Source organism: Dendropsophus ebraccatus, chromosome 10 (assembly GCF_027789765.1).
Source record: "Dendropsophus ebraccatus isolate aDenEbr1 chromosome 10, aDenEbr1.pat, whole genome shotgun sequence".
Classification (NCBI taxonomy): Eukaryota; Metazoa; Chordata; class Amphibia; order Anura; family Hylidae; genus Dendropsophus; species Dendropsophus ebraccatus.
This window is the reverse complement of record NC_091463.1, coordinates 660,791-687,854: the sequence shown is the minus strand read 5'-3', so window position 1 is coordinate 687,854 and position 27,064 is coordinate 660,791. Positions and strand designations below refer to the sequence as shown.

The following is a 27,064-nucleotide window of genomic DNA, read 5'->3' as shown; positions in this document are numbered from 1 at the left end:
AGGCTGCGGTGTGACAGGCTGCGGTGTGACAGGCTGCGGTGTGACGGGAGGCTGCGGTGTGACGGGAGGCTGAGGTGTGACGGGAGGCTGAGGTGTGACGGGAGGCTGCGGTGTGACGGGAGGCTGAGGTGTGACGGGAGGCTGAGGTGTGACGGGAGGCTGCGGTGTGACAGGCTGAGGTGTGACAGGAGGCTGCGGTGTGACAGGAGGCTGCGGTGTGACAGGAGGCTGCGGTGTGACAGGAGGCTGCGGTGTGACAGGCTGAGGTGTGACGGGAGGCTGCGGTGTGACAGGAGGCTGAGGTGTGACAGGCTGCGGTGTGACAGGCTGAGGTGTGACAGGCTGAGGTGTGACAGGCTGCAGTGTGACGGGAGGCTGCGGTGTGACGGGAGGCTGAGGTGTGACGGGAGGCTGAGGTGTGACGGGAGGCTGAGGTGTGACGGGAGGCTGAGGTGTGACAGGCTGAGGTGTGACGGGAGGCTGAGGTGTGACAGGCTGAGGTGTGACGGGAGGCTGAGGTGTGACGGGAGGCTGAGGTGTGACGGGAGGCTGCGGTGTGACGGGAGGCTGCGGTGTGACGGGAGGCTGAGGTGTGACGGGAGGCTGAGGTGTGACGGGAGGCTGAGGTGTGACGGGAGGCTGAGGTGTGACGGGAGGCTGCGGTGTGACGGGAGGCTGAGGTGTGACGGGAGGCTGCGGTGTGACGGGAGGCTGAGGTGTGACGGGAGGCTGCGGTGTGACAGGCTGCGGGTCATTAGCAGCGGGGGGCTGTTACACATGGTAGCAGACCCCCACTGCTTCTGGAGAGGCTCAGGATGGGTCAGTTGTGACAGCGGCATCTGCACAGTTATATAGCCGTCACAATAAATAACCAACACCGCACTAAATTTATGAAATGTGAAGTCCATCCGCATCATCCCGGACACCCACTATGTCCGAAGTAACTTAAGCAATCATATATGTAAAGATGCGTATAACGTACGAGAAATACCTTTATGTAGCAGTTCCATGCGCATGAAGAAGGAGGAGCCTATCCTCCGAAACGTCCGCCGTGAGGTCGGATGGTTTGGACTGAGATGAGAACACGTATCAGCCTGTGAGCGTCTTACTATTGTGTCCTGTACGAGTTACCATAATAAAAAGCCAAAGTTTACCTGCAAAGTTTGCACTGGTGTGAGTATATGCTCTCGTGACTTCGGAGAGCTTACACAGAGGAACTGCTACATAAAGGTATTTCTCGTACGTTATACGCATCTTTACAGTTATATAGCCGTCACTAGCGATCGCTGTGTGCGGCTATAACTTATCCCTGCAGTGAGCGGAGGAAGGGGCGGAGGAGGAGGAAGTGACGCCAGGGGGCAGCACTCAGAGAACATGGCCGGCCCTCTGCTAGCCGCCGGCTGTGTTCTCTGCTCTATACTTTATGTTAAGCTGCGTTATTAGGCAGCTTAATATAAAGTATTGATACCAGGAAATCCTGGTACCAAATCGTTTTTTTGCCTGAAATATCGATAGTATTATCGATATTTCGGTGCATCGTGCATCCCTAGCAGGATTACAGCACCACATTACAAATCCTATAATCCTGTGAGAGGCCATCTGTGCTGTGCTGTGAGAGGCCATCTTGTCTCTGTTCCTCCATCCTATAGTCTTACAGTGTGTACAGGCTGTGAGAGGCCATCTTGTCTCTGTTCCTCCATCCTATAGTCTTACAGTGTGTACAGGCTGTGAGAGGCCATCTTGTCTCTGTTCCTCCATCCTATAGTCTTACAGTGTGTACAGGCTGTGAGAGGCCATCTTGTCTCTGTTCCTCCATCCTATAGTCTTACAGTGTGTACAGGCTGTGAGAGGCCATCTTGTCTCTGTTCCTCCATCCTATAGTCTTACAGGTGTACAGGCTGTGAGAGGCCATCTTGTCTCTGTTCCTCCATCCTATAGTCTTACAGTGTGTATGTGCTGTGAGAGGCCATCTTGTCTCTGTTCCTCCATCCTATAGTCTTACAGTGTGTACAGGCTGTGAGAGGCCATCTTGTCTCTGTTCCTCCCATCCTATAGTCTTACAGTGTGTACAGGCTGTGAGAGGCCATCTTGTCTCTCTGTTCCTCCATCCTATAGTCTTACAGTGTGTACAGGCTGTGAGAGGCCATCTTGTCTCTGTTCCTCCATCCTATAGTCTTACAGTGTGTACAGGCTGTGAGAGGCCCATCTTGTCTCTGTTCCTCCATCCTATAGTCTTACAGTGTGTACAGGCTGTGAGAGGCCATCTTGTCTCTGTTCCTCCATCCTATAGTCTTACAGTGTGTACAGGCTGTGAGAGGCCATCTTGTCTCTGTTCCTCCATCCTATAGTCTTACAGTGTGTACAGGCTGTGAGAGGCCATCTTGTCTCTGTTCCTCCATCCTATAGTCTTACAGTGTGTACGTGCTGTGAGAGGCCATCTTGTCTCTGTTCCTCCATCCTATAGTCTTACAGTGTGTACAGGCTGTGAGAGGCCATCTTGTCTCTGTTCCTCCATCCTATAGTCTTACAGTGTGTACAGGCTGTGAGAGGCCATCTTGTCTCTGTTCCCTCCATCCTATAGTCTTACAGTGTGTACAGGCTGTGAGAGGCCATCTTGTCTCTGTTCCTCCATCCTATCGTCTTACAGTGTGTATGTGCTTGTGAGAGGCCATCTTGTCTCTGTTCCTCCATCCTATAGTTCTTACAGTGTGTATGTGCTGTGAGAGGCCATCTTGTCTCTGTTCCTCCATCCTATAGTCTTACAGTGTGTACAGGCTGTGAGAGGCCATCTTGTCTCTGTTCCTCCATCCTATAGTCTTACAGTGTGTACAGGCTGTGAGAGGCCATCTTGTCTCTGTTCCTCCATCCTATAGTCTTACAGTGTGTATGTGCTGTGAGAGGCCATCTTGTCTCTGTTCCTCCATCCTATAGTCTTACAGTGTGTACAGGCTGTGAGAGGCCATCTTGTCTCTGTTCCTCCATCCTATAGTCTTACAGTGTGTACGTGCTGTGAGAGGCCATCTTGTCTCTGTTCCTCCATCCTATAGTCTTACAGTGTGTACGTGCTGTGGGAGGCCATCTTGTCTCTGTTCCTCCATCCTATAGTCTTACAGTGTGTACGTGCTGTGAGAGGCCATCTTGTCTCTGTTCCTCCATCCTATAGTCTTACAGTGTGTACAGGCTGTGAGAGGCCATCTTGTCTCTGTTTCTCCATCCTATAGTCTTACAGTGTGTACGTGCTGTGAGAGGCCATCTTGTCTCTGTTCCTCCATCCTATAGTCTTACAGTGTGTACAGGCTGTGAGAGGCCATCTTGTCTCTGTTCCTCCATCCTATAGTCTTACAGTGTGTACAGGCTGTGAGAGGCCATCTTGTCTCTGTTCCTCCATCCTATAGTCTTACAGTGTGTACAGGCTGTGAGAGGCCATCTTGTCTCTGTTCCTCCATCCTATAGTCTTACAGTGTGTACAGGCTGTGAGAGGCCATCTTGTCTCTGTTCCTCCATCCTATAGTCTTACAGTGTGTCCGTGCTGTGAGAGGCCATCTTGTCTCTGTTCCTCCATCCTATAGTCTTACAGTGTGTATGTGCTGTGAGAGGCCATCTTGTCTCTCTGTTCCTCCATCCTATAGTCCTACAGTGTGTACAGGCTGTGAGAGGCCATCTTGTCTCTGTTCCTCCATCCTATAGTCTTACAGTGTGTACAGGCTGTGAGAGGCCATCTTGTCTCTGTTCCTCCATCCTATAGTCTTACAGTGTGTACAGGCTGTGAGAGGCCATCTTGTCTCTGTTCCTCCATCCTATAGTCTTACAGTGTGTACAGGCTGTGAGAGGCCATCTTGTCTCTGTTCCTCCATCCTATAGTCTTACAGTGTGTACAGGCTGTGAGAGGCCATCTTGTCTCTGTTCCTCCATCCTATAGTCTTACAGTGTGTACAGGCTGTGAGAGGCCATCTTGTCTCTGTTCCTCCATCCTATAGTCTTACAGTGTGTACAGGCTGTGAGAGGCCATCTTGTCTCTGTTCCTCCATCCTATAGTCTTACAGTGTGTACAGGCTGTGAGAGGCCATCTTGTCTCTGTTCCTCCATCCTATAGTCTTACAGTGTGTACGTGCTGTGAGAGGCCATCTTGTCTCTGTTCCTCCATCCTATAGTCTTACAGTGTGTACAGGCTGTGAGAGGCCATCTTGTCTCTGTTCCTCCATCCTATAGTCTTACAGTGTGTACAGGCTGTGAGAGGCCATCTTGTCTCTGTTCCTCCATCCTATAGTCTACAGTGTGTACAGGCTGTGAGAGGCCATCTTGTCTCTGTGTTCCTCCATCCTATAGTCTTACAGTGTGTACAGGCTGTGAGAGGCCATCTTGTCTCTGTTCCTCCATCCTATAGTCTTACAGTGTGTACAGGCTGTGAGAGGCCATCTTGTCTCTGTGTTCCTCCATCCTATAGTGTTACAGTGTGTACAGGCTGTGAGAGGCCATCTTGTCTCTGTTCCTCCATCCTATAGTCTTACAGTGTGTACAGGCTGTGAGAGGCCATCTTGTCTCTGTTCCTCCATCCTATAGTCTTACAGTGTGTACAGGCTGTGAGAGGCCATCTTGTCTCTGTTCCTCCATCCTATGTCTTACAGTGTGTCCGTGCTGTGAGAGGCCATCTTGTCTCTGTTCCTCCATCCTATAGTCTTACAGTGTGTACGTGCTGTGAGAGGCCATCTTGTCTCTGTTCCTCCATCCTATAGTCTTACAGTGTGTACAGGCTGTGAGAGGCCATCTTGTCTCTGTTCCTCCATCCTATAGTCTTACAGTGTGTACGTGCTGTGAGAGGCCATCTTGTCTCTGTTCCTCCATCCTATAGTCTTACAGTGTGTACAGGCTGTGAGAGGCCATCTTGTCTCTGTTCCTCCATCCTATAGTCTTACAGTGTGTACAGGCTGTGAGAGGCCATCTTGTCTCTCTGTTCCTCCATCCTATAGTCTTACAGTGTGTACAGTCTGTGAGAGGCCATCTTGTCTCTGTTCCTCCATCCTATAGTCTTACAGTGTGTATGTGCTGTGAGAGGCCATCTTGTCTCTGTTCCTCCATCCTATAGTCTTACAGTGTGTATGTGCTGTGAGAGGCCATCTTGTCTCTGTTCCTCCATCCTATAGTCTTACAGTGTGTACAGGCTGTGAGAGGCCATCTTGTCTCTGTTCCTCCATCCTATAGTCTTACAGTGTGTACAGGCTGTGAGAGGCCATCTTGTCTCTCTGTTCCTCCATCCTATAGTCTTACAGTGTGTACGTGCTGTGAGAGGCCATCTTGTCTCTGTTCCTCCATCCTATAGTCTTACAGTGTGTACGTGCTGTAGAAGCAGCTATGGGGATAGATACCCTCGCTCTATTTACTATATTTTATTACTCGGAGACTTTGTTCTTTCCTGCTCTTTTCTTTAGGGTCTGAGGATCCATGACTACAGATGGCGTCTGGGACAGCTGGGGACAATCATCATTTTCACTTAATAGAGTAGATCAGCGTGAACACTGAAGGAGCTTTCCCGTGTCTTGGTTGATCCTCACGGACAGCTGTCCCATCACTCTCTCTAATTAGACAGTACCCAGGTATAGCTAAGAGATTTCCATTTAAAGCCTCATCCTAAATATACAAATTTGGTATCACCGTAGCCGTAGTTACCAGAGAATACATGTATAACGTTATTTTTACCGCACACTTAGTTTAATATCTAAGAAAAAAATAATTTTTTTTCTATTATCTATTTCTAATATCTATTTTCTATTATAAAATAACACTGCCCCTTTTGGAGGGCGGCTGTTAGGAACTCACCTGCCGGGGCTCCTGCGGTGTCTTCTTCGGTCCCGGATCCTTCTGTCGGCGCTAGGACTCAGCGCCGACGCAGCCGCCCGGGCCGGGTGACGTCACGGAGACCCGACGGCGGCCCTGGTAACCAGGGACGCCGCGGCTCTGTGTCACTCGTGGCGGACGCCCAGACTGTGCAGCTGAACGGCAGCACGCTCGGGCTGAGAGGCGGATCGCTCCGCCACTCAGTCTGTAGCATGCCAGCTGCTGTGTATCTGGGATCAGAAGGTCGGACCAATGGTGTGCTGGTCCGGCTTCCTGACCCAGTATAAAGTGTTTTCACTGCCAGTTCACTTTGCTGGCTATTGGTTCTGCTGATCCAAGTTTCCCAGTTATTCCTTGCATTCTGCCTTCTCCCTTCTATATTGCTCTACCTGGATTCTGACATTTTGCCTGTCCCCTGACTACCCGCTTCTTCCTGATTCTGTACTGCGTTGCTCGTTCGGTTTCTGACTTGGCTAGTTGACCTCCCATTATTGTGTTTGTCTGTCTGTCTGCGTTTTATGTGTTACACCTATCCAGCGTAGGGATTGTCTTTGTGGTTGTCCGTGACCGTTTAGGGTCGGCCGAGGCAAGCAGGTAGGGTCAGTGGGTGGATTCAGATCAGGGCCCACTGTCTCCGTCCGGTCTGTACTAGCCAGTCGTGACATAATAGCCAGCCCAATATATATACGTCTCCCGAGGGTTATCATGGATCCCATTAAGACATTGGTAGAGCAGATGCAAAACCTGAACACGTTGGTGCAAGGTCTTGCGGAACGTGTCCAGGAACAGGAGGCTGCTCCCCGTCAGGTGACTATGACGACCCCTTCTCCTCCCGAACCACCTGTACAGCTCCCGGAGAAATTTAAGGGGGATAGGAAGGATTTTCGAACCTTCAGGGAGGGGTGTAAATAATTTTTTCGGTTACGTCCACGTTCCTCTCGGGACGAGAGCCAAAAAGTGGGAATTATAATGTCCCTTCTGCAAGGACCACCACAAGAATGGGCATTTTCCCTACCTCCAAACGCCATTGAGCTAAGTTCTGTTGACTTTTTTTTCAGCCCTTGGCCTGTTGTATGACGACCCTGATAGGACCGCAGTGGCCGAGCGCCAATTGACCTCGCTACCACAGGGAAAGAGACCAGTAGAGGACTATTGCGCAGAATTTCGCCAGTGGTCCATCCCATCCGGTTGGAATGACCAATTCCGTGTAGGTCTCTCTGATCAATTAAAAGATTTATTAGTGGCTTATCCGCCTCCTGAGTCCTTAGAGGAGATCATGTCGTTAGCAATAAGGGTAGATAGGCGCATGCGGGAGAGACGTAGAGAGAGAGTAACCACTGGTCCTTGTAAGTCCTCATCCTCTGTTTTTTCTCCTCCTAAACCGGCTCCTTCTCTGTCATTACCCCAAGAAGAACCCATGCAGATTGGAGCCACTGATGCTAAGACAAGATGTGCCTATCGATTGCAGCATAATCTGTGTCTATACTGTGGCAAAGCTGGACATCGTATTCGGGAGTGTACCTCCAGAATTGGTTCACCGCCGGAAAACTCCAGCGCCTGAGTGACTATCGAGGGGGTCATTCAGGCGCACAGGTACCGCTCGATAGAAAGAATAAATTGATGGTGCCTATTACTCTTTCTTTAGGGGAAAGAAGTATTTCAGGATGGTCCCATATCGATTCTGGGGCATTTGCTAATTTTATTGATTCTGGTTTTTGGTCCAGTCTGGGGGTAAGTCCGCTTCAGCTTAAGTGCCTGCTGAGTATCACTGGGGCGGATTTTACACCACTGGCGCAGGGTAATGTGAGATATATCACCCCCCATCTTGAGGTAAAAGTAGGGTCTATTCATTCTGAGTTTCTTGATTTTTTGGTTATGGATAATTTGTCCTCAGACATTATTTTGGGGTTGCCATGGTTGACCCAGCATAACCCAGTGTTTGATTGGTCAAACAGGGAACTCATTCAATGGGGACCGGGATGTGCTTCCCATTGTATTTCTTTGCATCAAACTGAATGTTCTTCATTGGAAGGGGAGATCCCCGAATTCTTATCTGATTTTGTTGATGTGTTTGACGAAAAATCAGTCGACGAGTTACCTTCTCACCGTCCATACGATTGTGCCATTGAATTAATTCCTGAGTCTAGATATCCTAAAGGCCGGATGTTTAATTTGTCTAGGACAGAAAGGGAGGCTATGCGTGAATATATCAAGGATAGTTTACGCAAAGGTCACATTCGTCCTTCCTGCTCTCCACTAGGGGCAGGGTTTTTCTTTGTTGGTAAGAAAGATGGCGGTCTACGTCCCTGCATAGATTTTTGGGAATTGAATAAAATCACTATTAAAAACCAACATCCTCTTCCATTGATTCCGGATTTATTTAATCAGATTGTGGGGGCTCAATGGTTTTCTAAGATTCATCTGCGTGGAGCCTATAATCTGATCAGGATAAAAGAGGGGGATGAGTGGAAGACCGCCTTTAATACCCCTGAGGGACACTTCGAATATCTTGTGATGCCCTTTGGGCTATGCAATGCCCCTGCCATGTTCCAACATTTTGTGAATGATGTATTTTGTGAGTACCTGGGTCGTTTCTTAGTGGTGTATTTGGACAATATATTGATTTTCTCTCCTGATTGGTCGTCCCACATATACAATGTTCGTAAAGTTATGGAACTGCTGCGGTTAAACCATTTGTTTGCTAAATTGTCGATATGCCAATTCGGTGTTCAGGAGGTTTCATTTTTGGGATACAAAATCACCTCCATTTCTTTTGAAATGGATCCCCTTAAAGTAGCAGCAATTGAAAAGTGGGAGCGTCCCAACAGTCTTAAAGCTTTACAAAGATTTTTGGGATTCGCTAATTATTATAGGAAGTTTATTAAAGGTTTTTCCGTAATTGCCAAACCTCTTACTAATATGACTAGAAAGGGAGCGCATTTGGTAAACTGGACTCCTGAAGCTGTTCTGGCATTCAACAAACTTAAAAGGTCTTTTTCTGTGGCTCCAGTATTGGTTCAACCAGACTTCGAGCAACCCTTCATTGTTGAGGTGGATGCCTCAGAGGTGGGGGTGGGAGCTGTTCTCTCACAAGGCTCAGAGACACTCACCAATCTCAAACCCATAGCCTATTTCTCTCGGAAGTTCTCTAGAGCTGAATGTAACTACGATATAGGCAATAGAGAACTTCTTGCCATAAAATGGGTCTTTGACGAATGGAGGCATTTTTTAGAAGGGGCTGGGCACAAAATTAAAGGGGTGCTCCGGCGGGGGGGCACTTTTTGGGGGGACCGGGGAGGAGGTGGCTGAAATAAAAGACGTCCACTTACCTCCCCGGTTCCAGCGGCGGGTCCCGCATCAAGGCGCTCCGGTCCCCGCTTCCGGGTTTCTGATGCGGGCCCGAGACGTGACGTCTCAGGTCTGCTCAGCCACTCAGTGAAGGAAGCGGGATCCGTTTGAAGTCCGCTCAGATCCCGCCTACTTAACTGAGTGGCTGAGCGGCCCTGAGACGTAGCGTCTCGGACGGCGTCGGACACCCAGAAGCGGCTGGGAACCGGGGACCGGAGCGCCGCGATGAGTGACCCGATGCTGGAACCAGGGAGGTAAGTGGACGTCTTTTATTTCAGCCACCTCCTCCCCGGTCCCCCCAAAAAAGTACCCCTTTAAGGTTTTGACTGATCACAAGAATCTTGTTTATCTAGATAAAGCTAAACGTCTTACTCCTCGGCAGGCCAGATGGGCGCTCTTTTTCACACGATTTGATTTTGAGGTAACTTTCAGGCCTGGCTCCAAGAATGTAAAAGCAGACGCTTTATCATGTAGTTTTGAAATCAGTAGCATTCCCTGAAACCATTTTATCCCCTGGGGTGGTGGTAGCCATATTGCAGCCCGATCTGGCTGCCCAAGTGGTAGACTCACAAGCTATGGCCCCTAGGAACACCCCAGAAAACAAACTCTTCATTCCCCCGAATCTTCGTCTAAAAGTTCTTGAAGAAACCCACTGCTCTGTATTAGCGGGTCATCCAGGCATTGCTGGAACTAGATATCTTTTAGCTCGTCATTATTGGTGGCCATCTTGGGCCAGAGATACGAAATTGTTTGTGGATGCATGTGAGATCTGTGCTAGATCAAAGGTGTCTCGTAGATTGCCGGAGGGACTTCTTCAACCTTTGCCAGTGCCTACTCGGCCCTGGACCCACATCTCTATGGATTTCATAACTGATCTACCAGTCTCCAAGGGGAAGACAGTGATTTAGGTGGTCATCGATAGATTCTCTAAAATGTGTCACCTAACCCCTCTTAGTAAACTCCCTAATGCACGTAGCTTGGCTTCTCTGTGTATTAACCTCTTAAGGACATAGGACGTATGCGTACGTCATATGTCCTCACTTGCACTTCAAAGCTTTGAAGTGCCGCGATCCCGGGTGCCGCGAGTAGCCCGGGACCGCTGCTATTAGCGGGCACGGTCTGATGGCCGTGCCCGCTAATTAGCTAATCGGAGGCAGCTGTCAAAGTTGACAGCTGCCTCCGATTACCGGAGGCAACGTTTCCCTGGGGTCTAGTGGGGGAGATCGCTCCTCCGGGACCTTGTCCCGGAGGAGCGATCTCCGTTACTGATGCCGGCCGGGGACGCGTCCAAGATGGCGCCATCCTCGGCTCGGCACTCGTTCGTTTTCGGCTGCAGCAGCCGAAAGCAAACGAGTGCCGATCTCATGGATCTCTGCAGCATATCTATGCTGCAGAGATCTCAATGAGAGATCCAAGTGTATATACTAGAAGTCCCCCAGGGGGAATAACCCTAACCCCAGGGGAGAATAACCCTAACTCCAGGGGGGGGGGGAATAACCCTAACCCCAGGGGGGAATAACCCTAACCCCAGGGGGGGGAATAACCCTAACCCCAGGGGGGGAATAACCCTAACCCCCGGGGGGGAATAACCCTAACCCCAGGGGGGGAATAACCCTAACCCCAGGGGGGGAATAACCCTAACCCCAGGGGAGAATAACCCTAACCCCAGGGGGGGAATAACCCTAACCCCAGGGGGGGAATAACCCTAACCCCAGGGGGGGAATAACCCTAACCCCAGGGGGGGAATAACACTAACCCCAGGGGGGGAATAACACTAACCCCAGGGGGGGAATAACACTAACCCCAGGGGGGGAATAACCCTAACCCCAGGGGGGGGAATAACCCCAACCCCAGGGGGAATAACCCTAACCCCAGGGGGGAATAACCCTAACCCCAGGGGGGCTTCTAGTATATGTGTAAAAAAAAAAAAAAAAAGTGTTGTTAATAGTAAAAAGCCCCCTCCCCTAATAAAAGTCTGAATCACCCCCCTTTTCCCAGGTTTTAAATAAAAGTAAACAAATAAATAAATAAATAAACATGTTTGGTATCGCCGCGTGCGTAATCGCCCAAACTATTAATTAATCACATTCCTGATCTCGTACGGTAAACGGCGTCAGCGCAAAAAAATCCCAAAGTGCAAAATTGCGCATTTTTGGTCGCATCAAATCCAGAAAAAATGTAATATAAAGCGATCAAAAAAGTCGTATATGCGCAATCAAGGTACCGATAGAAAGATCACATCATGGCGCAAAAAATGACACCTCGCACAGCCCCATAGACCAAAGGATAAAAGCGCTATAAGCCTGGGAATGGAGCGATTTTAAGGAACGTATATTGGTTAACAACGGTTTGAATTTTTTTACAGGCCATCAGATACAATATAAGTTATACATGTTATATATCGTTTTAATCGTAACGACCTGAGGAACATGCATAACAAGTCAGTTTTACCCCAGGGCGAATGGCGTAAAAACACATTTCCCCCAAATAAAAGAAATGCGTTTTTTTTTTCAATTTCACCACACTTTGAATTTTTTTCTGGTTTCGCAGTGTAGTTTATGCATAAATTCAGCCGTCATTGGGAAGTACAATTAGTGACGCAAAAAATAAGGGGTCATGTGGGTTTCTAGGTGGAAAAATGCAAGTGCTATGGCCTTTTAAACACAAGGAGGAAAAACCGAAAACGTAAAAACGAAAATGGGCCACGTCCTTAAAGGGTTAATCATATTCTCCGCCTGCATGGGGTTCCCGAAAATATTGTTTCTGATAGGGGGGTACAATTTGTATCTAAGTTCTGGAGAGAATTCTGTGGTCGCCTGGGTATATCCTTGTCCTTTTCCTCAGCGTTCCATCCTCAGTCTAATGGGCAAACTGAGAGTAAACCAGTCATTGGAACAGTTCTTAAGATGTCTTGTTGCAGGTTCTCAGGACAAATGGAAGGAATATTTACCTTTAGCTGAGTTTGCCCTAAATAATCGTGAAAATCAGTCTCTCAAGATGTCGCCTTTCTTTTGCAATTTCGGATTTAATCCTAGGTACTCTTCCATTCATGCCGCTGAGTCAATTAACCCATCCGCTGAAAGGATTTTGTCATGAATGTGCCTGTGCCGAACTCCGTGCGCCCCTTGGCTCATGCTGCACGCCTGAGATGGCGCTGATTCAGTGTTTTTGTATGTTTGTGCGTATCCTGAGCCTTGTCTGAACACTGCTCTATTTCCTGCTGTTTGTTCAGCCACACCCGCTTTGCCTGAGATACTGGCCACTCCGGAGTTAACTCTGATGCTGTTAGCTGGTCTGATAGACGGTTCTCCCTGCCAGTCAGGTTTCTCTTGCCCCAGGTGTTCTGAGGAGATCAGGGGTCTGGTCCTATCAGCTCCTGCACCGGCCCCCTGGTCTCCTATATAGTGTCTGCCAGCCTGCCTCTCACTGCCGGATATTGATCTAGTCTCTGCCGGCCTCTCACTGCCGGATATTGATCTAGTCTCTGCCGGCCTCTCACTGCCGGATATTGATCTAGTCTCTGCCTCTCACTGCCGGATATTGATCTAGTCTCTGCCGGCCTCTCACTGCCGGATATTGATCTAGTCTCTGCCTCTCACTGCCGGATATTGAGCGCGTCTCTGCCGGCCTCTCACTGCCGGATATTGATCTAGTCTCTGCCGGCCTCTCACTGCCGGATATTGTGCGCGTCTCTGCCGGCCTCTCACTGCTGGATATTGAGCGCGTCTCTGCCGGCCTCTCACTGCCGGATATTGTGCGCGTCTCTGCCGGCCTCTCACTGCCGGATATTGATCTAGTCTCTGCCGGCCTCTCACTGCCGGATATTGATCTAGTCTCTGCCGGCCTCTCACTGCCGGATATTGATCTAGTCTCTGCCTCTCACTGCCGGATATTGATCTAGTCTCTGCCTCTCACTGCCGGATATTGATCTAGTCTCTGCCTCTCACTGCCGGATATTGATCTAGTCTCTGCCTCTCACTGCCGGATATTGAGCGCGTCTCTGCCGGCCTCTCACTGCCGGATATTGATCTAGTCTCTGCCGGCCTCTCACTGCCGGATATTGATCTAGTCTCTGCCGGCCTCTCACTGCCGGATATTGTGCGCGTCTCTGCCGGCTTCTCACTGCTGGATATTGAGCGCGTCTCTGCCTCTCACTGCCGGATATTGATCTAGTCTCTGCCGGCCTCTCACTGCCGGATATTGTGCGCGTCTCTGCCGGCCTCTCACTGCCGGATATTGATCTAGTCTCTGCCGGCCTCTCACTGCCGGATATTGATCTAGTCTCTGCCGGCCTCTCACTGCCGGATATTGATCTAGTCTCTGCCGGCCTCTCACTGCCGGATAATGAGCGCGTCTCTGCCTCTCACTGCCGGATATTGATCTAGTCTCTGCCGGCCTCTCACTGCCGGATATTGATCTAGTCTCTGCCTCTCACTGCCGGATATTGAGCGCGTCTCTGCCTCTCACTGCCGGATATTGATCTAGTCTCTGCCTCTCACTGCCGGATATTGATCTAGTCTCTGCCTCTCACTGCCGGATATTGATCTAGTCTCTGCCTCTCACTGCCGGATATTGATCGCGTCTCTGCCTCTCACTGCCGGATATTGAGCGCGTCTCTGCCTCTCACTGCCGGATATTGAGCGCGTCTCTGCCTCTCACTGCCGGATATTGATCTAGTCTCTGCCTCTCACTGCCGGATATTGATCTAGTCTCTGCCGGCCTCTCACTGCCGGATATTGATCTAGTCTCTGCCTCTCACTGCCGGATATTGATCTAGTCTCTGCCGGCCTCTCACTGCCGGATATTGATCTAGTCTCTGCCGGCCTCTCACTGCCGGATATTGATCTAGTCTCTGCCTGCCTCTCACTGCCGGATATTGATCTAGTCTCTGCCGGCCTCTCACTGCCGGATATTGAGCGCGTCTCTGCCTCTCACTGCCGGATATTGTGCGCGTCTCTGCCTCTCACTGCCGGATATTGAGCGCGTCTCTGCCTGCCTCTCACTGCCGGATATTGAGCGCGTCTCTGCCGGCCTCTCACTGCCGGATATTGATCTAGTCTCTGCCGACCTCTCACTGCCGGATATTGATCTAGTCTCTGCCTCTCACTGCCGGATATTGATCGCGTCTCTGCCTGCCTCTCACTGCCGGATATTGATCTAGTCTCTGCCTCTCACTGCCGGATATTGATCTAGTCTCTGCCTCTCACTGCCGGATATTGATCTAGTCTCTGCCGACCTCTCACTGCCGGATATTGATCTAGTCTCTGCCTGCCTCTCACTGCCGGATATTGAGCGTGTCTCTGCCGGCCTCTCACTGCCGGATATTGATCTAGTCTCTGCCTGCCTCTCACTGCCGGATATTGTGCGCGTCTCTGCCGGCCTCTCACTGCCGGATATTGTGCGCGTCTCTGCCTCTCACTGCCGGATATTGATCTAGTCTCTGCCTCTCACTGCCGGATATTGAGCGCGTCTCTGCCGGCCTCTCACTGCCGGATAGTGATCTAGTCTCTGCCGGCCTCTCACTGCCGGATATTGATCTAGTCTCTGCCTCTCACTGCCGGATATTGAGCGCGTCTCTGCCTGCCTCTCACTGCCGGATATTGATCTAGTCTCTGCCTCTCACTGCCGGATATTGATCTAGTCTCTGCCGGCCTCTCACTGCCGGATAGTGATCTAGTCTCTGCCGGCCTCTCACTGCCGGATAGTGATCTAGTCTCTGCCTCTCACTGCCGGATATTGAGCGCGTCTCTGCCTGCCTCTCACTGCCGGATATTGAGCGCGTCTCTGCCGGCCTCTCACTGCCGGATATTGATCTAGTCTCTGCCGGCCTCTCACTGCCGGATATTGATCTAGTCTCTGCCGGCCTCTCACTGCCGGATATTGATCTAGTCTCTGCCTCTCACTGCCGGATATTGATCTAGTCTCTGCCTCTCACTGCCGGATATTGAGCGCGTCTCTGCCTCTCACTGCCGGATATTGATCTAGTCTCTGCCTCTCACTGCCGGATATTGATCTAGTCTCTGCCTCTCACTGCCGGATATTGATCTAGTCTCTGCCTCTCACTGCCGGATATTGATCTAGTCTCTGCCTGCCTCTCACTGCCGGATATTGATCTAGTCTCTGCCTCTCACTGCCGGATATTGAGCGCGTCTCTGCCTCTCACTGCCGGATATTGATCTAGTCTCTGCCGACCTCTCACTGCCGGATATTGATCTAGTCTCTGCCGCCTCTCACTGCCGGATATTGAGCGTGTCTCTGCCGGCCTCTCACTGCCGGATAATGAGCGCGTCTCTGCCGGCCTCTCACTGCCGGATATTGATCTAGTCTCTGCCGACCTCTCACTGCCGGATATTGATCTAGTCTCTGCCGGCCTCTCACTGCCGGATATTGTGCGCGTCTCTGCCGGCCTCTCACTGCCGGATATTGATCTAGTCTCTGCCTCTCACTGCCGGATATTGAGCGCGTCTCTGCCTCTCACTGCCGGATATTGATCTAGTCTCTGCCGGCCTCTCACTGCCGGATATTGATCTAGTCTCTGCCGGCCTCTCACTGCCGGATAGTGATCTAGTCTCTGCCGGCCTCTCACTGCCGGATATTGATCTAGTCTCTGCCTCTCACTGCCGGATATTGAGCGCGTCTCTGCCGGCCTCTCACTGCCGGATATTGAGCGCGTCTCTGCCGGCCTCTCACTGCCGGATATTGATCTAGTCTCTGCCGGCCTCTCACTGCCGGATATTGAGCGCGTCTCTGCCTCTCACTGCCGGATATTGAGCGCGTCTCTGCCTCTCACTGCCGGATATTGAGCGCGTCTCTGCCGGCCTCTCACTGCCGGATAGTGATCTAGTCTCTGCCGGCCTCTCACTGCCGGATATTGATCTAGTCTCTGCCTCTCACTGCCGGATATTGAGCGCGTCTCTGCCGGCCTCTCACTGCCGGATATTGAGCGCGTCTCTGCCGGCCTCTCACTGCCGGATAATGATCTAGTCTCTGCCTGCCTCTCACTGCCGGATATTGAGCGCGTCTCTGCCTGCCTCTCACTGCCGGATATTGAGCGCGTCTCTGCCGGCCTCTCACTGCCGGATATTGAGCGCGTCTCTGCCTCTCACTGCCGGATATTGATCTAGTCTCTGCCGGCTTCTCACTGCCGGATATTGATCTAGTCTCTGCCTCTCACTGCCGGATATTGAGCGCGTCTCTGCCTCTCACTGCCGGATATTGATCTAGTCTCTGCCGGCCTCTCACTGCCGGATAGTGATCTAGTCTCTGCCGGCCTCTCACTGCCGGATAGTGATCTAGTCTCTGCCGGCTTCTCACTGCTGGATATTGAGCGCGTCTCTGCCGGCCTCTCACTGCCGGATATTGAGCGCGTCTCTGCCGGCCTCTCACTGCCGGATATTGAGCGCGTCTCTGCCGGCCTCTCACTGCCGGATATTGAGCGCGTCTCTGCCGGCCTCTCACTGCCGGATATTGATCTAGTCTCTGCCTCTCACTGCCGGATATTGATCTAGTCTCTGCCGGCCTCTCACTGCCGGATATTGAGCGCGTCTCTGCCGGCCTCTCACTGCCGGATAGTGATCTAGTCTCTGCCGGCCTCTCACTGCCGGATATTGATCTAGTCTCTGCCGGCCTCTCACTGCCGGATAATGATCTAGTCTCTGCCGGCTTCTCACTGCTGGATATTGAGCGCGTCTCTGCCGGCCTCTCACTGCCGGATAATGATCTAGTCTCTGCCGGCCTCTCACTGCCGGATATTGATCTAGTCTCTGCCGGCCTCTCACTGCCGGATATTGAGCGCGTCTCTGCCTCTCACTGCCGGATATTGATCTAGTCTCTGCCGGCCTCTCACTGCCGGATATTGATCTAGTCTCTGCCGGCTTCTCACTGCCGGATATTGATCTAGTCTCTGCCTCTCACTGCCGGATATTGAGCGCGTCTCTGCCTGCCTCTCACTGCCGGATAATGATCTAGTCTCTGCCTCTCACTGCCGGATAATGATCTAGTCTCTGCCTCTCACTGCCGGATATTGAGCGCGTCTCTGCCTGGTTCTGTTTCTCTTGCTCTGTTTATTCTGACTCTCCTGCTTTGTATCTCTGACCATTCCTGCTAGCTGCTGCCCCTGACCATATCGCCTGTTTATTGACCTTGCCTTTGGATTGTGATTTTGCACTTTTCTGCCCGATTGTTGTGACCCGGACTGTCGACCATTCTTTATTGTGTCTTGTCTGTCTGTCTTGTCTCTGTGTCCCACCAAGCCAGTACAGGGACCGCCGCCCAGTTGCCATCTTAGGGCGGATTGCGGCAAGCAGGTAGGGACAGTGGGCGGGGTTCAGCGTCAGGGCTCACTGTCTTGTATTGTCCTGCTGTCCGGTTCCTGACAGATTTACAAAAGACTGTGCACAGTTTGGGCCCGGGCTCTGCAGAACCTGGTTAAAGCCCAAGAAAGTTCTAAAAAACTATCTGATAAAAGACGCATATCTGGCCCAGAATACAGGGTGGGGGATAAGGTATGGCTCTCTACCAGAAATTTGAAATTGAGAACCCCATCTGGTAAACTGTCGCCGAAATTCATCGGTCCCTATGTAATTCTAAAGATCATTAATCCTGTTTCTTTTAAGTTGCAATTGCCGAAGAGTATGAAGATCCATGATGTGTTCCATAAATCACTATTAAAAAGATATGTTAATCCGGTGTTGCCATCTGTCCTCCCTGCTCCCTTGGTCATTCAAGGGAGCTGGAGTACGAGGTGGAGAGAATTCTGGATTCTCGTTGGGTCCAGAGTTCTTTGCAGTACCTGCTTCATTGGAGGGGATTTGGCCCTGAAGAACGCACTTGGGTCGCAAGTAGGGACATGCATGCGCCGCGTCTTCAACAATATCACTCATGTAACCCTTCCAAGCCAGGTCCTTTTAATAAGGGTCCTAAGGCCCCTCGGTGATGTGGGCTGACGACTGGCGCGGTCCCGGGTGGGTGGGCGGCATGACATCGGAGCGCTCGATAATTAAAAATCACGGTTTGTTATTGGCCAAGGTAAGCAACACTAGGTATTTAAACCTGCCCAGCCCTGTATTCCTCACCACTCCTTGAAAAAGGTTGACGAAACGCGTTGGAGGGTGAGGTGCAGGGGATGCAGTGATGGGGGATGGTGTGTTCCATAGGTGAAATGGGGGATGGTGTGTTCCATAGGTGAAATGGTCTGAGTACAGGATTGTTCTTTGGCAATTTAAGCCACTTTATTTACTCCCAGTACCTAGACTCGGGAGCATTGGTTTACTAAATAGGCACCCCGCACTTTATGGCATATGAATTGAACCTTTTGGAATCCTATATTTTTGTGAAAGAGAAAATATATATAGGTGCAGCTCACAGTTTCAGTAGCTAATTGGGTCGAGGTGAAACTAAAGGGCCTTACCTAGAAATGGGCAAGAAGAATGAAATTGAGAGAACGTGTAGTATTTAGTCCTCCAGACCACTAAAAGTCCCAACCTTTACATATAACAGTTTGAATTGATAAAGATAAAGATACTATAAAATATACTATATAGTAGGCTATAAATGCAATCATAAATAAAAATAATTGATAAAAGATAGTTGATTTCAAAATTTGTGCAACAAATCCATATATAAAAATACAAGATTCTCAGTGTAATCCCGCTGGGTATCGGCCAATCCTGTATTTAGCATCAGTTCAAACATGTGATTGAGGCCACAGATGGAAAGCGCTAGAAGTCACAGTTATAGGAGCTGTAGTCCCACTGTTGGATGTGTATCTCACCGCTCCCCATACCTGGTGTAGCGAGGCCCCCGATATCAAGCAGATCAGTTCACGCTTAATGTGGCAATACAAAGTATGCTTTATGTATGCGACATGGCGTCTGTGACGCCGCTCACCCGTCCGAGTTGGTAGCTGCTGTCATGGCTCTCTCCCTCCTGCGGAGGCTCTTAGTTACGGTCACTTGATCTGACCTGGAGAGGCTCTTGCAGTACGTCCTCGTGGTATTGGCGTCCGCGCGCTGTTCTGTATCCCGGCCTCGTTCTCACTCTCACCTCGGATGTCTCCGTCTAGGGTGAGATGCTGATAGGGATAATGGGTGATTGCCGTAAGTTGGTCGGGTGAAAAGGAGTAATGGGGGCCCCCCCATAGCGGTATAACTTGTAGTAATAAGAATTTCTCTGATAAACACGTTATATGATATGCCAAACGCGTTTCATGGTTATGCTGATTAACCCCTTCGTCAGTGGCGGTGATGGACAATAGCAGTGATGGCCTACCTGGGGGATAGTTATACTTGGTCTCTCATTGGTATCTCATCAGTCTCTCATTAGTCAGATTGAGGAACACGGTAGGTTCCAGAGACATTTGATAATACAAAACAGATAAATAAACGTATGTTGCAAACATATATTAGGTTACTATAGTGTGTTTCAATGAACATATATTCTAAAGGCGTCTAGAAAGGACGTACTATATAAATAAATCCAAATAAAACTCTAAATAAAATCTGAATAAAAAGCGTATATCAAAAGACGCTCATGTGAACAGGGATCAATGTATTCATTTGTATGGTCAAAGAGAGCAATCTATATATATATATATATATATATATATATATATATATCTAAATAGATGGATCTATAGATGAATGAATGAACAAACAAACAGAATAATCGTCGTATGTTAGATATGTCTAGAAATAGAAGAAATTTGAACCAAACCGGTGTTACTACCAATATGTTTGTTCATGCATTATTCTGTCTGTTTGTTCGTTCATTCATCTATAGATCCATCTATTTAGATATATATATATAGATTTATGCGTTCACCATTTCATGAGCTCTCTTTGACCATACAAATGAATACATTGATCCCTGTTCACATGAGCGTCTTTTGATATACGCTTTTTATTCAGATTTTATTTAGAGTTTTATTTGGATTTATTTATATAGTACGTCCTTTCTAGACGCCTTTAGAATATATGTTCATTGAAACACACTATAGTAACCTAATATATGTTTGCAACATACGTTTATTTATCTGTTTTGTATTATCAAATGTCTCTGGAACCTACCGTGTTCCTCAATCTGACTAATGAGAGACTGATGAGATACCAATGAGAGACCAAGTATAACTATCCCCCAGGTAGGCCATCACTGCTATTGTCCATCACCGCCACTGACGAAGGGGTTAATCAGTATAACCATGAAACGCGTTTGGCATATCATATAACGTGTTTATCAGAGAAATTCTTATTACTACAAGTTATACCGCTATGGGGGGGCCCCCATTACTCCTTTTCACCCGACCAACTTACGGCAATCACCCATTATCCCTATCAGCATCTCACCCTAGACGGAGACATCCGAGGTGAGAGTGAGAACGAGGCCGGGATACAGAACAGCGCGCGGACGCCAATACCACGAGGACGTACTGCAAGAGCCTCTCCAGGTCAGATCAAGTGACCGTAACTAAGAGCCTCCGCAGGAGGGAGAGAGCCATGACAGCAGCTACCAACTCGGACGGGTGAGCGGCGTCACAGACGCCATGTCGCATACTTTGTATCGCCACATTAAACGTGAACTGATCTATGTGAACTGATCTGCCAGATATTCGGTGTCCCGCTACACCGGGCATCGGGAGCGTTGAGATAAACATCCAATAGTGGGACTACAGCTCCTATAACTGTGACTTCTAGCGCTTTCCATCTGTGGCCTCAATCACATGTTTGAACTGATGCTAAATACAGGATTGGCCGATACCCAGCGGGATTACACTGAGAATCTTGTATTTTTATATATGGATTTGTTGCACAAATTTTGAAATCAACTATCTTTTATCAATTATTTTTATGTATTATTGCATTTATAGCCTACTATATAGTATATTTTATAGTATCTTTATCTTTATCAATTCAAACTGTTATATGTAAAGGTTGGGACTTTTAGTGGTCTGGAGGACTAAATACTACACGTTCTCTCAATCCTATATTTTTACCATCTGTTGTCTCCCCATTGTCTTGCATCATTTATTTAGATTATAATTGTATGTTGTTATGATCCCCTGCACCCATTGTTTTTAATTGTCCATTGTGTTCATGTTCTTTTTATGGGATTACTTTGGGATTTATGAACTAATAAAGAATTAAGGTTTTGGAAAAATCAGTTGGTATTGAATTTTTCTTTGGTAGTATATATATATATATATGATCTGAACCCTTATAAGTAGATTTTTGGTCAGTAGACTTAATATAGGTTTTTGTCTTGGTTTAAGGTCTGCTGAGATATAGTAATACGGACTGGAAAAGCAGAGACAATAATTGGCTGTCCCAGGTGCCCAGTATTTATACTAATAATGACGTGTTGGCAGATCAGAGGCGACTGTAGGATTTGCTTTTTAAACGGCCAAGAACATGGTGGAACAAGATCTGACTTGAGCAGTATTATGCTAAAAACCTGATACCTCGGGGGCTTCGAATACACGTTTTCCCCTCATTCCCTGTCGGAGATACAGTTTTATGTAATAAATGGGAGGAAGCAGGTGGAGCATGCTCTAAAATATTTCCTGAATTATTGATTGGGTATGACCAGAAAAACCTTGAAAATTTGGAGACACAGATTACCGCTGTCCAAGAAAAACGACGTCAGTCTATGAGTACAGAGACAGTAAATCAATATCAGGAGGTACCACCCGACAGACCACAATATAGGCAGTGCCCACCAGAGAACAGAGGTGTCTGGGTGTCCGCAGATCAGGGGGCTCCGATAAGTCAGCTGTACCAGCTGTATGGGACTGAGCGTTTCCGCAATACCCCATACCACCTCAGGGGAACGGGGCCTGCTCCAGATGCTGCCAACCCTGGGGGTACCACCACGTGGGGGAACGCCTGAGGCACGGGTGAGGTACACCGTGTGGGGGAACGCCTGAGGCATGGGTGAGGTACACCGTGTGGGGGAACGCCTGAGGCACGGGTGATGTACACCGTGTGGGGGAACGCCTGAGGCACGGGTGAGGTACACCGTGTGGGGGAACGCCTGAGGCACGGGTGAGGTACACAGTGTGGGGGAACGCCTGAGGCACGGGTGATGTACACAGTGTGGGGGAACGCCTGAGGTACGGGTGAGGTACACCGTGTGGGGGAACGCCTGAGGCACGGGTGAGGTACACCGTGTGGGGGAACGCCTGAGGCATGGGTGAGGTACACCGTGTGGGGGAACGCCTGAGGCACGGGTGAGGTACACCGTGTGGGGGAACGCCTGAGGCACGGGTGAGGTACACCGTGTGGGGGAACGCCTGAGGCACGGGTGAGGTACACCGTGTGGGGGAACGCCTGAGGCACGGGTGAGGTACCACCGTGTGGGGGGGGAACGCCTGAGGCACGGGTGAGGTACACCGTGTGGGGGGGGAACGCCTGAGGCACGGGTGATGTACCACCGTGTGGGGGGAACGCCTGAGGCACGGGTGATGTACACCGTGTGGGGGAACGCCTGAGGCACGGGTGAGGTACCACCACATGGGGGAACGCCTGAGGCACGGGTGAGGTACCACCACGTGGGGGAACGCCTGAGGCACGGGTGAGGTACCACCGTGTGGGGGGGGAACGCCTGAGGCACGGGTGAGGTACACCGTGTGGGGGAACGCCTGAGGTACGGGTGATGTACACCGTGTGGGGGGAACGCCTGAGGCACGGGTGATGTACCACCGTGTGGGGGGAACGCCTGAGGCACGGGTGATGTACACCGTGTGGGGGAACGTCTGAGGCACGGGTGAGGTACCACCACGTGGGGGAACGCCTGAGGCACGGGTGATGTACACCGTGTGGGGGAACGCCTGAGGCACGGGTGAGGTACACAGTGTGGGGGAACGCCTGAGGCACGGGTGAGGTACCACCGTGTGGGGGAACGCCTGAGGTACGGGTGATGTACACCGTGTGGGGGAACGCCTGAGGCACGGGTGATGTACACCGTGTGGGGGGGGGGAACGCCTGAGGCACGGGTGATGTACACCGTGTGGGGGGGGGGAACGCCTGAGGCACGGGTGATGTACACCGTGTGGGGGGGGGAACGCCTGAGGCACGGGTGATGTACCACCGTGTGGGGGGAACGCCTGAGGCACGGGTGATGTACACCGTGTGGGGGAACGCCTGAGGTACGGGTGATGTACACCGTGTGGGGGAACGCCTGAGGTACGGGTGATGTACCACCGTGTGGGGGGGAACGCCTGAGGCACGGGTGATGTACACCGTGTGGGGGAACGCCTGAGGCACGGGTGATGTACCACCGTGTGGGGGAACGCCTGAGGCACGGGTGATGTACACCGTGTGGGGGAACGCCTGAGGCACGGGTGAGGTACACCGTGTGGGGGGGGAACGCCTGAGGCACGGGTGATGTACCACCGTGTGGGGGGAACGTCTGAGGCACGGGTGAGGTACACCGTGTGGGGGAACGCCTGAGGCACGGGTGATGTACACCGTGTGGGGGAACGTCTGAGGCACGGGTGAGGTACACCGTGTGGGGGAACGCCTGAGGCACGGGTGAGGTACCACCACGTGGGGGAACGCCTGAGGTACGGGTGATGTACACCGTGTGGGGGAACGCCTGAGGTACGGGTGAGGTACACCGTGTGGGGGAACGCCTGAGGTACGGGTGAGGTACACCGTGTGGGGGAACGCCTGAGGCACGGGTGATGTACACCGTGTGGGGGAACGCCTGAGGCACGGGTGAGGTACACCGTGTGGGGGAACGCCTGAGGCACGGGTGAGGTACTACCACATGGGGGAACGCCTGAGGTACGGGTGATGTACACCGTGTGGGGGAACGCCTGAGGCACGGGTGATGTACCACCGTGTGGGGGAACGCCTGAGGCACGGGTGAGGTACCACCACATGGGGGAACGCCTGAGGCACGGGTGAGGTACACCGTGTGGGGGAACGCCTGAGGTACGGGTGATGTACACCGTGTGGGGGAACGCCTGAGGCACGGGTGATGTACACCGTGTGGGGGAACGTCTGAGGCACGGGTGATGTACACCGTGTGGGGGAACGCCTGAGGCACGGGTGATGTACACCGTGTGGGGGAACGCCTGAGGTACGGGTGAGGTACACCGTGTGGGGGAACGCCTGAGGTACGGGTGAGGTACACCGTGTGGGGGAACGCCTGAGGCACGGGTGAGGTACTACCACATGGGGGAACGCCTGAGGCACGGGTGAGGTACCACCACGTGGGGGAACGCCTGAGGCACGGGTGAGGTACCACCACATGGGGGAACGCCTGAGGCACGGGTGATGTACACCGTGTGGGGGAACGTCTGAGGCACGGGTGATGTACACCGTGTGGGGGAACGTCTGAGGCACGGGTGAGGTACACCGTGTGGGGGAACGCCTGAGGTACGGGTGATGTACACCGTGTGGGGGAACGCCTGAGGCACGGGTGATGTACACCGTGTGGGGGAACGCCTGAGGTACGGGTGAGGTACACCGTGTGGGGGAACGCCTGAGGTACGGGTGATGTACACCGTGTGGGGGAACGCCTGAGGTACGGGTGATGTACCACCACATGGGGGAACGCCTGAGGCACGGGTGATGTACACCGTGTGGGGGAACACCTGAGGTACGGGTGAGGTACACCGTGTGGGGGAATGCCTGAGGCACGGGTGAGGTACACCGTGTGGGGGAACGCCTGAGGCACGGGTGATGTACACCGTGTGGGGGAACGCCTGAGGCACGGGTGAGGTACACCGTGTGGGGGGGGAACGCCTGAGGCACGGGTGAGGTACACCGTGTGGGGGGGGAACGCCTGAGGCACGGGTGAGGCGAGACTTGTGCAAAAGGATAGGTACAGTGAGGGCGACCGAGTGATGGGCAGGGCCACAAGACCATCCGGGAGGCCGCCCTAAATACGTTGAAGAGTAGGATAGACCTCCTGCCCCCTCCAGTATTACTGCCCCCACCCCCTTTCCACTCCATAATTACTGCCCCTGCCTCTCCCCTCCAGTATTACTGCCCCCGTCCCCTCCAGTATTACTGCCCCCACCCTCTCTCCTCCAGTATTACTGCCCCCTCCCCTCCAGTATTACTGCCCCCACCCTCTCTCCTCCAGTATTACTGCCCCCGCTCCTCCAGTATTACTGCCCCCGTCCCCTCCAGTATTACTGCCCCCGTCCCCTCCAGTATTACTGCCCCCACCCTCTCTCCTCCAGTATTACTGCCCCCTCCCCTCCAGTATTACTGCCCCCACCCTCTCTCCTCCAGTATTACTGCCCCCGCTCCTCCAGTATTACTGCCCCCGTCCCCTCCCCTCCAGTATTACTGCCCCCTCCCCTCCAGTATTACTGCCCCCTCCCCTCCAGTATTACTGCCCCCACCCTCTCTCCTCCAGTATTACTGCCCCCTCCCCTCCAGTATTACTGCCCCCTCCCCTCCAGTATTACTGCCCCCGCTCCTCCAGTATTACTGCCCCCGCTCCTCCAGTATTACTGCCCCCTCCCCTCCAGTATTACTGCCCCCGCCCCCTCCCCTCCAGTATTACTGCCCCCTCCCCTCCAGTATTACTGCCCCCTCCCCTCCAGTATTACTGCCCCCTCCCCTCCAGTATTACTGCCCCCTCCCCTCCAGTATTACTGCCCCCTCCCCTCCAGTATTACTGCCCCCCTCCCCTCCAGTATTACTGCCCCCTCCCCTCCAGTATTACTGCCCCCTCCCCTCCAGTATTACTGCCCCCTCCCCTCCAGTATTACTGCCCCCTCCCCTCCAGTATTACTGCCCCCGCTCCTCCAGTATTACTGCCCCCGCTCCTCCAGCATTACTGCCCCCTCCCCTCCAGTATTACTGCCCCCGCTCCTCCAGTATTACTGCCCCCTCCCCTCCAGTATTACTGCCCCCCGCTTCTCCAGTATTACTGCCCCCGCTCCTCCAGTATTACTGCCCCCTCCCCTCCAGTATTACTGCCCCCGCTCCTCCAGTATTACTGCCCCCGCTTCTCCAGTATTACTGCCCCCGCTCCTCCAGTATTACTGCCCCCGTCCCCTCCAGTATTACTGCCCCCGCTCCTCCAGTATTACTGCCCCCGCTCCTCCAGTATTACTGCCCCCGCTCCTCCAGTATTACTGCCCCCGCTTCTCCAGTATTACTGCCCCCGCTCCTCCAGTATTACTGCCCCCGCTCCTCCAGTATTACTGCCCCCGTCCCCTCCAGTATTACTGCCCCCGTCCCCTCCCCTCCAGTATTACTGCCCCCGCTCCTCCAGTATTACTGCCCCCGCTCCTCCAGTATTACTGCCCCCGCCTTCTTACCGTTACTGAACATCTCGTCGTCGGTGAGTTGACCGTCTTTGGCGTACAGAACTCCAAACTTAAAATTCACACAACCCTAAAAAAAAGTAGAAAGAAAAGCAGAGTAATTTCTCCCCCATGTTTCCCGTCCACTAGAGGCGCTGTCTGCACCCCGGGCACCGGGAGGCCGCACTGCCACTCATTACTCCGACCACTCACCTCCTGCTCCTCTAAGACCAGCAGATCCTAAAGACAGAGAAAGATGTGTCAGCAACAAGAAGGCAGGTCAGCAACAAGGGGGCGGGTCAGCAACAAGGGGGAGGGTCAGCAACAAGGGGGAGGGTCAGCAACAAGGGGGCGGGTCAGCAACAAGGGGGCGGGTCAGCAACAAGGGGGCGGGTCAGCAAAACGGGGGAGGGTCAGCGACAAGGAGGCAGGTCAGCAACAAGGGGGCGGGTCAGCAAAACGGGGGAGGGTCAGCGACAAGGAGGCAGGTCAGCAACAAGGGGGCGGGTCAGCAAAACGGGGGAGGGTCAGCAACAAGAAGGCAGGTAAGCAACAAGGGGGCGGGTCAGCAAAACGGGGGAGGGTCAGCAACAAGAAGGCAGGTCAGCAACAAGGGGG

The 27,064-nt window shown here is 51.8% G+C and overlaps 1 protein-coding gene across 1 annotated transcript in view; it reads right to left on the bottom strand.

The window, feature by feature from the left end:
* GARNL3 (GTPase activating Rap/RanGAP domain like 3) overlaps nt 1-27,064 on the bottom strand; it is a 186,595-nt gene that overhangs the window by 111,550 nt on the left and 47,981 nt on the right. Inside the window, exons 8-9 of the mRNA XM_069942740.1 lie at nt 26,660-26,686; nt 26,462-26,537 (exon numbers count right to left, since the gene is read on the bottom strand). Coding sequence (XP_069798841.1) covers nt 26,462-26,537; nt 26,660-26,686 — 103 coding nt within the window. The remainder of the gene's footprint in view (nt 1-26,461; nt 26,538-26,659; nt 26,687-27,064) is intronic.